The following is a 12,389-nucleotide window of genomic DNA, read 5'->3' on the forward strand; positions in this document are numbered from 1 at the left end:
ACTTTTTTTAGGGATATTGGCTCAGAATTTTGAATGTAATATTTTAAGACATGTTATTTCAGCCAATGGAAAAAATAAGGCACAGGGATGATGAAAATATCAAATCAATTATTAGTTTTGTACAGACATAAAGGGCAAAATGCACAGAGTATTATAAAACGTAGGGTTTTATATATATATAATTATAAAAATTAACTACTAACCTCTCCAAAATTAACTACTACAACTAATTAGTTAGTAACAACTAACTAGTTGTTAGTGATTAACAACTACTAATTCACAACTAATTATTGGTAGCCACTTATTAAGCAAATAAAAGGAGCTTACAGTCTTTTCACAAAACTTAGCTCTATTTAAACATTTTTTTCTGTATGATTACATCAATATATTTAGATTGTCAATTTAGACAAGGACAGTATATATTTTCATAATGCATGGAACCCAATAAGGACACTTGTGAAGTAAATTTGCATCTCAACAAATTATACCAAATGGATATTGAAACATATGTTGAAGCGATTTGAGGTTACTTTTTAGGCAGGTTTGAATGTATAAAGCCAGCTTGCAACTGATCAAAATGTGCACACACTCAGCATGCATCTTTTAAATTTCACTGATACAGAACTGTCATGTACATTTCATTTCATTCAGACACAGGGGAAATAAAATAGGGGTTGTGGCTTCTTCAAAAACAATTCATACACGGCACAGGATCAAGACCAGAACACAAGGAGGTCGAAGTGGTTTTCAGCAGTTCAAATTTAATACTTTGTCCCCCTTTCTCTACAGAAACCCAGGTAAAAAAAATCCCCCACTCTCATAAAATACAACAGCAGCAGTTACCAGTAAAAAAATGAAATGCAAAAAAAGAGAGAGAGAAAGCAAAGAGGAGAGGGAGAAAGAGAGTAAGAGGATGAGGAGGCAAAAAAGGAAAATATATATTTTCTATATCTGAGGAGCGAGTCCAAAGTCCATCATCAGACCATGTAAGGGAGCAAGAAGGAATCTGGGAACTTGCTGTTGTGTTTGTTCAAAACTGAGGGCAGATGAAGCCAAAAAAAAAAAAAAAAAAAAAAAAAAAAAAAGAATAAAAGTGAGTCAAGTCCAATCCAACTAGGGGAAGGAACCAGCACTCTAAGGCAGGGATTTATTTCAGGAAGGGCTTTCTCCCTCTCTGGATGAAAGAAACTCTCACTCCTCTTCAGCCTCTGTGATGCATTTTGTCGTGTACAGATGTATTTTGCAAGTTTGTGTATGCAACAGGTAAATCGGAAGGTGTGTCTGTCATATATATGGTCAACACAGTTGCCCCTCTCACTTGCTGCAAGAGAGGTGGCATTTTTCTTTCCTTATTTCTTCATTCATTCCTTTCTTTTTTTTCTCCCAATATCAGTCCAAGACTACCTAGTAGTCATCCAAATCAAAGAACTCGTCGTCCTCTCCTTGGTACTCCATGCCCTGGAAATCCACCCTGTACCGCAAGATACCTGTATGACACAAAAATGAATGAGTGACTTTCAGAAAACTTTATATTACTTTTGGAAGAATAACTGTACCATAAAGAAAGATTTCCATAACTCAACAAATTAGTATCTAAAGCCGTTATTCATAACAAACCAGATATTATCCTATAATTTGTAGCATACCTGGTTGTCTAATTTTCATAAGCTTTTGTATTTGCACGCAAGATTGAAGCATTGCTCTTCTAAATACCAAAAAACATTCATCTTATTTGATCAAATATGGAAACCTTTACAGCTGCAAAGATGCTTTGCGTATTTCTCAAACACTTGACCTTTTAAGTGAAGTTTATTTACAACAAGGGTACTATTCCTGTCTTTTTAGTTTTACTAAAAACATCAGCACACTGACCCCCGATGCCTCCAAAGCCCTTGACAAATTGGGACCCTTCCTGACTTTTGTCTGTTACAATTTCCAGCGTTGCTCCAAACTTCTTGTAGTTGTTTGCGAACCACTCCAGCAGTGGCATGCTCTCAATCAGCTCGTGTTCCTGCCCCGTCTTAAAAAAAAAAGAAGAAAAAAAAGAGTTGGGGAAACACTTCATCGTGTGTAATAGCTTTTACTTAATGCAGATGTATGCAATGCTCACCTCCTTGTCTGTAAAGTGTGACTTGTCTTTCTCTTGCTCAGGCGTCAAGTACAAAATCTTCTCATCTAATGAATGACAACATAAATATCAGAATTATATTGAAATAACAATCCCATGGTTAGACTGGGGTTAAAGGATAACATTTTATGTACCATTCTCTGCCCCGTTGCTCTCTGCCCCATGCACACGTAGAACATAACGCATAGTGTCCAAATTCTCATACACTATAAGGATCTCCACTGCTCCCATTTCCAGGGCTTTCAGCGTGTCCTCCACTCCAAAGCAGTACTTCCCTGTATCCTGACTGATCTCATCAAAGTACCGCCCTGCAGAAAGAAGAAAAAAACAAAACAAAAAAACATCAAAAAACTGGTGAATACTTATTTCTCCAAATGAGAACAAAACAATAAAGAAATCCTACCTATGAGTTTCTTCTCCTGGATGAACTTAACATTAGACAGGACTTCTGCCGACAGCTCGATAGCTTGGTTGAAACCGTTTTCTCCTCCATACGAGATGTCAACCAGCTTCAAAACCTTAGCCTGTAACCTCTGTGGTAAAATACATAGAAATGTGTTAAATATCAAAATTATTTTCTAGAGTGAATTGGAATCTGACTGTTTTTAACTACAAAAAATTATGGCTTTTTAGTTTTTGTATTTGTAAAGAAAAACACACTTACAGGGTCAAACATGTCAGACTGGCTTAGTTCAGTCTTAAAATCTGCAGAGCCAGCCAAGACCATTCCTGCCACATTAACTTTGTCGTTAGACACAAAGAGCTGGACAGCAGTCTCAGCAACTTTCCTCACGTAGTTATGTCTCTTTTCCATTCTTAGACGAGCAAAACGCAGAGCAGACTGCCCTCCTCTGCCTGAAAGAGGGTTATAAAAAAATATATTATGAAACTCTGAAAAAGCAAAAGTAACACTAAACCAGAATAGGCTATTATTTAATAATCCGCCCTGCCTTTAAAAAGAGAGAGGGAAAAAAAAAAAGAATATGTTATCATTGAGGTGCCGTACCGTGTTTCTTGGGTAGGTCCACAGTGAACTTGTGCAACACCTCCCGGGTGTTGCCCTGCAGTGTGCCAAACAGTGCCCCGCTACCGTCGATCACAATAAAGCCAAATTTGCTATCATCAGAGAGCAGGGCTGTCAATGCCTGAGAACAGCAATGAAACAAGTGTAACAATGTTGAACAAGTGAAAGATAAACACGTTCACACATGAAAAATGATCTCCAGAAGGAATATGAAAGAAAGAATTTGAGTAAAATCTCTCACCTCGGTGTGGAATTTGTTATCACAGAGGTACAAAGAGGTGTTGATTGGTTTAAAAGGCTCAAAGTCGATATTGACTTTCTTCTCCTTGCCTTCCTCTGTCACAATTGTGCCACAATACACAACTAAACCATTTGGTGGCACTGACGAAAGAAGGCAGACATACAGGTTAGATACACGTTAGGCTTCAATACTGATACACAATGTCTTTTTGGGGGGGGAGAAGCTAGAAATTGACTGTTGTAGTATATAGAGAGAATATACTACTAAAGTAAAAAGTTTTCAGTTGGAAAATGACTTCAGTTAAATATTTTTTCCATGACTAGTGAAAATATAGTTTCAATCCAATGTTTTTGTAATGTACAGTTTGTGGGGATAAGCACGCTTTGTATTATCATTTAGAAATAACTTTTTTTAATTTGTCCTTGTGCATTGGTTAGGATAAACTAATGGTGTTTGTAATTCTCAAAGACTGAGTATGACTGGGATTGTTACCTTTGGCATGTGAACCATTTCCACTACTGGTTTCATGAGCTCATCAATAATGCCATTTTAACACTGTAAAATAGGATTAAATGTAATAAAAGCGTACCGTTCAGCAGTTTACTAAAACTGTGGTAGCTTAGTAGTTTTTGTTAGTGGGTAAGGTTTATTTTTAAAGCAGTATTTATTTTTGTGAGACTCTTGCAGTAATAGATTTACAGCGGAATAGACTGCCGAGTTACTATAAATTACTTTTCATTGTCACTTATCTTTATCACACTACCATGGCTGTACAATATTTGAAAATCTTATGACTCTTAAAATTATAAATATTTTGATCACTATGTTAGGTATGACATGTGCCTATTTTCTTCTTCCCTTTCTTTCCCCATTTGCCTTTATATCTCTCTGTGACCTTTAGCAGTTCAAGCAATGTACTCTGTATGTGATGTGAGCATTTGCTGCCATGATACTCTACCCAACCAGTATATAGTTACTGGTTACTGTATACTAGTAGTATACAGTAAGGTGTATACTGCCAGTTAATAACATTTAGAATGTAATTGTTAGGCAACAATTATTGCACTCTAAACAGTCATTTGCTATATTAATACTGCCCACACTGATACACCTATTTATTTTAACACGTACCCTTGTTGTAGAGTTTTAGTCTTTGCTGTACAGAGGTGATGGCCCCGAGTACGGAGAGTCTGTTAACTCGACTCTTGATGTTGGAAGCAGTGCCAAACTCATCCGCCAACATCTTGGCTACTCTGGAAATCTGGTCCTTTGGGGGAATGATCAGTGAGATCATGCTAGTGCCATTGCTATGTAAGAGATGAGGATTTACAGTTAGTGCCTGAAAAAAGTCAGAGAAGTTATAATATACAACTAAATATTTATTGGTCAACTATTGGTGACACTGATATAAAGAATATAGTAAAATAATACCAGGTTTTATTTAATTAACTTCTATATGACCTTCTGTTACTCCAATAACTCCATTTTTATTTCTTTATTATTGTGTAAACACACAGTGTTCCTTACAAAACATCACAGATAAAAAGGTTTTAAAGTGATGGGTCAACAAAGATGTCTTTCATCTGCATACAACTAAATCACTGCCATTGAAAGCAAAAACTGTGCATGGCATGTGTATCCTTTCACGACCTGTTGTGAAGACAAAGCACACTAGTACAGCCTGACACCGGACACAAACACTCAGCGGCAGGTAGCAAGGGCGGGATGAATGTAGGGCAAATGGTCAACTGTGTGTGATATGGTGGGCCTCAGAGCACAGCACTAACTGGCATTTAATGACAAGCTGTCACAGAACAGACAGTGTAACAGGACACAGTAGACAGTAGAGACACATAAAACGCTCATGTCCCTTAATACAAGTACTGAGCAGATTTTTTCCCCCACCTTTCCCTCCTATGCAGGTCACTCTTCAGCATAACACTCAGCTGACTGCTGGCCATGAGGTGACCAACATAATGAATCTTTAGGGGATTTTTAAAAATTCTGTAATATGAGCCATGTCTACATCAACGTAGCAAACCTGATCTCAAGCTGTAAAATGTATCTTGGGGAGCACTTGGACGCCAAACTGTACGGTATGTATTCTTCCTTTCCATTAAACTGCGTTTTTATTTAAAGCCACCCATAGCGGCCTCTTTACAGAGATGACGTCTGCTAGCGGATTGTGCTAGCAAAAAAGCTAGTATCGCTGCTTCCACATTACTACACTTTACTTTCAGGAAACAAAAAAAATCAGAATAATAGTCTGACAAAATACAACTTAAGCGAAAACATCCTCGCGTCGTAACACAAAGTTTAAAACTCTTTGACACATTGACAGCGACGGTAGCTAGCGCTTAGCAACCAGCTAACAAAATAGCAGCTAACGTAGCAATGCTAACCACTCCCAAATTCGGCCTCATTTACTCGATGTCCAGCTGTTGCGGCAGTACACATTCACACAGTTACTCGTTGCCATAAAACTGAGGCGCAACGACCGCAGGCATCACATTGACACATGGCCTAAATTAATCGCTTACCCGCGGGCAGCTTCCAAACTTTTGATCAGCTTCTTGATTTTCCATATCTCCACGTTTCTGTCCGCCGCGCTGGGGTCGTCCGCCATCTTTCTGCTGTAATAGCTTCAGCACCTGAAAAGACGTTGAAATAACAGGAAAACATATGAAGTGAGTCATCCGGGAAGCTAACTGTCTAGTACACAAGACCTTGTTAGGCGGACATGTCTGCTGTAACTGCACCGGGTGCCGCACCTAGTCTTTCACCGTTATAGCACATGACCACTATTGGCAGTTGAGCTGACCGTGAGGGAAGGGCTCCGCTTAGTCTGCCACTGTTAGCACAGTGCGCGGAGAATACGAGGCCTAAAGTTAACCAGGCCCTAGCGTTCTTATCTAATACGACCTACTTTCTTCGCGTTCCCCTGGAAACCATATGGAGACCATCTGGTCGCTTTTAATGTACCGATAATATGAATAGAAAAAATGCCGGTATATTACCTGCCTCGGACAACGCCGCTCCACTCCGCTCTCGTTCTGCTGCGTTACGTCGAGTCGGCGGTGCGAAGAATGACGTTGCGTTCCTAACCGGTTTCTCTGCGCGTGGTGCTTTCGACAGGAGCTCACATGTGGGAGGTGGTTAGAATCATGGCGTTCACTTCCTGGAAACCGCATAGAAACCAATGAGATATCTTAAATGATCTGTCAGTTTAAACCAAACTGAAATACGATTGGATATAATTTAAGGACGTCCCCCTAAATGGGCGGAGACCTTCAACTATAATTCATGGGACTTGTAGTACTTCGGATAATATTCGAGCGGGTGTGGAACATCGTAAATAAATAAAAACGATCAATAGGACCCCTATGGGCTTATGTAAATCATTTATTTACATACTTATGAAGGGATATAAATAATTCAGAATCTTAGCTGCAATATAACAGAACATAATTTGTCATGTTAAATAACACACTAAAAAGACATAGTGAATTCGACTGCCTATTTAAGGCCAAGAAAATATTCAGTTATGGCAGCAAACATATGAATCGACGTTTAAGACGGGTATCCAGTGGAAGGTCTGTTTGGTCCATTTCTCAACTGTCTTTAAGCTACTTGTCAAAGTTCACAGTAAATAGAACCATAAACTACTATGGAAGTTTATGCTTGTGTCACAGATAGTTTCAGATCATCAAATAAATTGTATTATCTACAATACAATGTAGATATTGTATTATAGAGAACCGGATTAGATACAAAATACAGTTTTTACATAATGATTTAATCTGTTAAGGGAAAAAAGCTATCCCAGCAGTCATCGCATGTAATTTCTGCCTAATCCTCATAGTTGGCTGTACCGGTGCCCACTGCATTCAAGTAGATGTAGTTCAAATTTCTCCTTCACATTTTTTTAAATAGAGAACAGAATTGATTTTTCCATTAATTACTGCAAGTCATCACTGATCTCTATGCCTATTTTTGGAATTCTCAAAATTCTCAAAAATGACAACCCCAAAATGAATTCAATATATCTCAGGAACTGGAAGGTGTATTTGAATGGTTCTGGTATGAAAATGAATTTAACACTCAAGAGAATACTCTAGAGGTCTAAAAATCAACATTTCTACTACTGAGTGAGAGCTAATAAATATGGCCCACAATGAAAAAAACAAAAATGAAAGAAAAAATTCTAATAGAATATATTTTGTGATGTGGATTTTCCTTGAAAGTATGCAGAAATCCAGATCCTCTAGCAACCCACAGTGCAGGCTCTGCATTTACTGTACCAAATTTCCTTCCAAAAAAAAGATAAAAATTGTTAAAAGTCTAGGCGAACATTCCAAATGTGCAATTTATGGACATTTTGGCACCATGCGTGCAATTACAAAATTTTCTCTTTTTAAAAAATTATTTATTTATTTCTTCCCCAACTTACATCTTGCTATAAATCTCCATTGAAATTAATAACAATGTTTTTTGAAACAATATAAAAGTACTGTTAAAAAGTACTCTCCTGTGTACTCTGGTCATAGAAGTATTCAACATTAGAGTCTGAAAATCAAACACTGCAGGGCAGTTTATCTGTAACCCATCAGTTGATCTGGAGAATTAACACATTGAATAGCCAATAGAATCAGTGGGAGTATACAAAATCACATAGCAACATTATTCACCAACCCCACTGGGGTTACCCCAGTGACGGAAAAGGCATTTGTATTACTGAGGAAAACGCTCACCTGCACTAAAGTGAAGGAAAGTCCATCTGAGTTTTCTCCACAGTATCCAAGGGGACAGAAAAGTTGAAAATAGCGAGGAATCACATCGATGTGACAAAAGGACAATGGATTACAAGACCTGAGTGGAAATATTCATTCAAACATGGTTTATGACAATGAAACAGCAAAGGTAGGACTCAAATTATGTTTTTGGCTTCGTGAAATTAGCCTTGTTTTCCGTATTCTTTGGCTGCTGGTTCAGTGAGTTCTGCACATAGTTGTGAAGCTAGTGGAAAGAGCATAGCTTTGATTTTAATCTGATAGGTAGTTTGTTAGGACTGTGTTGCACTATTTCTGCTGTGTGTTTTACCGGATATGCCTCTTTAGCGTCTATTTACTTTCTTTATTTAGCTGCTTAGTGTTGAGGCTGGGTGTTGTTAAGGTAGAAAATATTTTTTCAATCAATTAGATGAGCTTTTGCCCATTTCGAATTGGATTGGATTGATCTTGTTGGCAGAAGTGCTGTGGGACCCAAAATTGGGCCGCTAGTGATGTAGGTTAAAGCAGTACAGGAGCCACAGACCATTATACCAGCTATGTTTCTCTAAATGACTGGGCCTGTTGGGTTATTTTTATTCAGCAGTGGTTTTTGCCTTAAATATCTCCCATGGAGTTAATTTTAGGTAACAACTATTGAGGCTTAGTGGTATATGTTATTTTTGGGTTCTTTTGTGGCTTCCTAAATTATTTCTTGATTCAATCTTGGATGTTTTTTTTTGGTGGCCCTCTTCTGGGACAATTCACCAGTTTTCCACATTTTCTTTGTGAAACCTACTTGGCAATGACTATCGCTGTAGTTTAAAGGAGTCTACTCAGAAATGGCTTTATAGCCCTTTCAAGGCAGATGGATGGCTCATCATTTCACAAATTTCTTTAGATTGGGACAAGATGCTGCTTTTTTAAATTTGAACCTTTCTTGTTATTAGATATATCATTTTAAATGGATGTCATGGTGTCAGTTTTCAGTAGCTAGTGAAAATTTCAGCTTTGCTCATATGCATATATAAGATGTGGGGCTGTCAACAGGAACCAAATTGCAATAGTTTGCCTAGTCACATATTCTACCACATCACAATCATTAGACTGCAGTTCATCAGGACTGTTTAAGTTGTTCCCTTTTCCTTGTATGCAGCTTTTCTGCCTGACGGGAAAAACTGCCCATCTGTAAGTGTGACATTGCACTGAATCTTGGAAAGCAAAGCAACCAATATATTAGCCTTATCCATTTGAAACTGATTAATCTTCCATTGCACCTGCAGGACAAATACCTGTTTCATGTCAAATTCTGATTCTGATGTTTTGGTTGAAGATGCAAACCTAGATCATGACTGCATAATGAGTACTTTAAGAATAACTCTTGTATTATAGTACAAGCCTCGTGTGGTTAGTTGCATCACAGTACTGACATGCTAAGCTAGTAATTTTCAAACATGACTGTGAAAAACTGCTCTATTAATAAATAGCACAAGGAATAAAATAAATTGGAGGCAAATATTAACAGTTCACATTGCTTGTTCACATTACAACTATTTATTTGATAAAAATACATGGTAAAAACTAATGATGTATTTTTCAAAATAGTATAGGTTTCCATTTAATGATGTATTGTTTCTAAAGCCAAAAAAACCCCTCAAAACGTCATATTTTATTGATATTGACTGTCCTTGCTTCCACTAAAAGCAGAAATATTATCTAGCAAATAGAGCAGAAAATGAAATTAGTTGTAAATATTTTTCTATTCATTTACAATTGTTGATTTAAATGTAATTTAGTCTGGTTTGCTAAACACAAAACAGTGTTCAATTTGAAAGGAGTTATGTGTTTATTTTGTCTTCATCAGCACTGAGGCAGCCTGCAGTTTGTTTTTTAAAAAAAAATTTTTTTTACAGTGATTGAAAATTAAGGCCTTAGCAGATTTACACCACTAGATGACAGCATTGGTTAGTGGGGAAACGAATGGCTAAGTCTGTGTCTGTCATCAAATAAATATTCTTGATGCTTCTGTCTCTTTACGACACTCAATAACACATTTAGAGCTGGGGCTTTTTTTGTTTCCGTGTCTAAGTTTGGCACACCGTTTGTTAGGCATTGTTACGTTGCCATATGTTGTATATTAGTCAATGTCTGTAGTGTATTGGAACTGTTTCCATCAGAACAAACATCTGTTTGAGTATGGGGCAACAATCTCAAAGAAGATCCCTGCAGCATTATGAATCCCTGGTGAATAGGAAGGTTAGAGAGAGGTGCAGCAGAGCTGGGGAATTTCTCTGGCACTGTCAGGAAGACTACATCATAGGGAAAATGTGATGAAGCAGTTTGTGAAGCTCACCCCCTCTGAAAATTTCTAGCACTTTTATCAGTGCCAATTCATCACCATCTGTCGACCATCAGTGCTAGAGCGATATGTCGGCTGGAAATGGATGGTGCTCACTGTGCTGTGAATGGGGCCTGCCCTGAGCAGCGTGGCTATTCCTCACTTCATCTGATTGTCCACATGAGCATAGGTATGCAGAGAAAGTTGACATGGAGTTAATTTTTGTTTTTTGCTCTACAATTCTCTCTCTTTCTGTCTTATTTTCTCCTTCTTTATTTTTGTCTCTCTCTCTGGGGAAATATCTTCAACTTCTCAAAATAGCTAAAACTCCATCAGATTGGGTAAATAGTGTTTGTGAAAAACCATTTTTAACATGGCATTTATTGTCAATTGGAGTGAAGGCTGGACTGGGCTTGACTGTGCCATTCCAACATATGAATATGCTTTCATAAACCATTCCCTCATCATACTGGCTATGTTTACGGTTTCTGGACTACTGAGGAGAATTTCTGCTCTAGTCTTTTAAACCTTTGCAGCCTGTGACACGTTTTCTTTGTGGATTGCCCTTTATTAACTTGATCCTTCTTCCAATCAGCTCAGACCAGCTTCTCTATCCATTTTAGAGACTACCATTCTACAGCATGATGCTGTCACTACTGTGTTTTAGCTTTTTGTGTTCAAGTTTATGGACTGTGTTAACTTATCTTTTCTTCGATAGCATTTTACAAGGTAATTTGAGTTTCAGTCTTGTCTGACATGTTCTATTTTTTATATGTCATCTCCCTTATTTGTTGAGTTTATAACTAACAGCTGCTCTATCAATAGACTTTAAGCTGTGGATTTCTCCAGCACCCAGAAAGTTGAATATGGGCCTCTTGCATGTTTCTCTAATTAATACTACCCTTTTCCTGTCAAATTGATTAGTTGAATGACTGTTTTCTGGTGATGAACTGAAGAGATGTCTATGTTTTCAACTTTAGAAATTGTGTAATAACCCAGTCATGTTGTAAGTGTCTCCACAACTTTCTCCCTGAACATTACTGACTATTAAAAAAGTTTTTACTTCACAATTATGCAATATCCAGTTTATATTGGCCTACCTTATAAAATAGCAATACAATATGGTAAACGTGGAGTGGAACATGATGCTGTTATTGTGGTTACATTTTGACCTGTTATTGGTGTTGTAATGGGACAAAATGTGAAAAAGTTTTAGGTGTGAGTATTTCTGCAAGGAACTTGTATTGGTTGAAGAGATCTGTAAGAAAATGTGGGTCCCTTAAAGTTAAATTATCTTATTTAAAATAAATTTGTTCAGAATACCACAGAGTGGCCTTATTTAAAAAAAAAAACTGAAATAAATACCAGGAAACCAGAAAAATAGATCACTGCTTATTTTTCCCCGATGAGCTATTTTATTAATTAAAATTAATACCTAATTTAACTGTTGTAATTTTTTGTGCTGGGCTTCAGTTTATAGATAAGATGGACGTTCATCACTCTGTGCTTTGAGCCAGGAGACCTTTTATTTCCCAGCTTGTAACAAGAGCGCATAGCAGTCAGTGTCACATCTGTGTGTATCATGACAGCCAATCCATAACGAAGAAGGGAGCCTCATGCGAGTGTCTGAGGTGTCTACATGCTTGAGAGTGAGAGAATTACTGTGTCTGCAGAGTGACCCAGAACAGATGCAACCAGGTTCATTGAGGCCCCATTTCCATTTTGTGGCCATCTGCTTAAGCTGAGTAGAGCGAAGAAAGAAATACGTTTAGGGATTCACAGGAGTATTCAAGGACACCGTCATGTACGTCATCGTCAGAAGTTGATACACCACAAATACTTGAAGTAGTGACACAATTCTTTCAGGTGTTTAATGAAAAAGAAGAGAAACT

General features: G+C 37.6%; 1 protein-coding gene across 1 annotated transcript; it reads right to left on the reverse strand.

Annotated features, from left to right (window-relative positions):
• Window positions 1-740: 740 nt before the first annotated feature.
• Window positions 741-6,570, reverse strand: etf1a (eukaryotic translation termination factor 1a). Its single transcript, XM_028008217.1, has 11 exons — window positions 6,411-6,570; window positions 5,934-6,044; window positions 4,525-4,700; window positions 3,394-3,533; window positions 3,135-3,273; window positions 2,793-2,983; window positions 2,532-2,661; window positions 2,263-2,436; window positions 2,111-2,175; window positions 1,873-2,020; window positions 741-1,487 (listed from the first exon to the last, which is right to left on the reverse strand). The coding sequence occupies exons 2-11, from the start codon at window positions 6,017-6,019 to the stop codon at window positions 1,405-1,407; spliced, it is 1,332 nt and encodes a 443-aa protein (XP_027864018.1). The 5' UTR covers window positions 6,020-6,044; window positions 6,411-6,570; the 3' UTR covers window positions 741-1,404.
• Window positions 6,571-12,389: the final 5,819 nt, after the last annotated feature.

Source organism: Xiphophorus couchianus, chromosome 23 (assembly GCF_001444195.1).
Source record: "Xiphophorus couchianus chromosome 23, X_couchianus-1.0, whole genome shotgun sequence".
NCBI classification, from domain to species: Eukaryota; Metazoa; Chordata; class Actinopteri; order Cyprinodontiformes; family Poeciliidae; genus Xiphophorus; species Xiphophorus couchianus.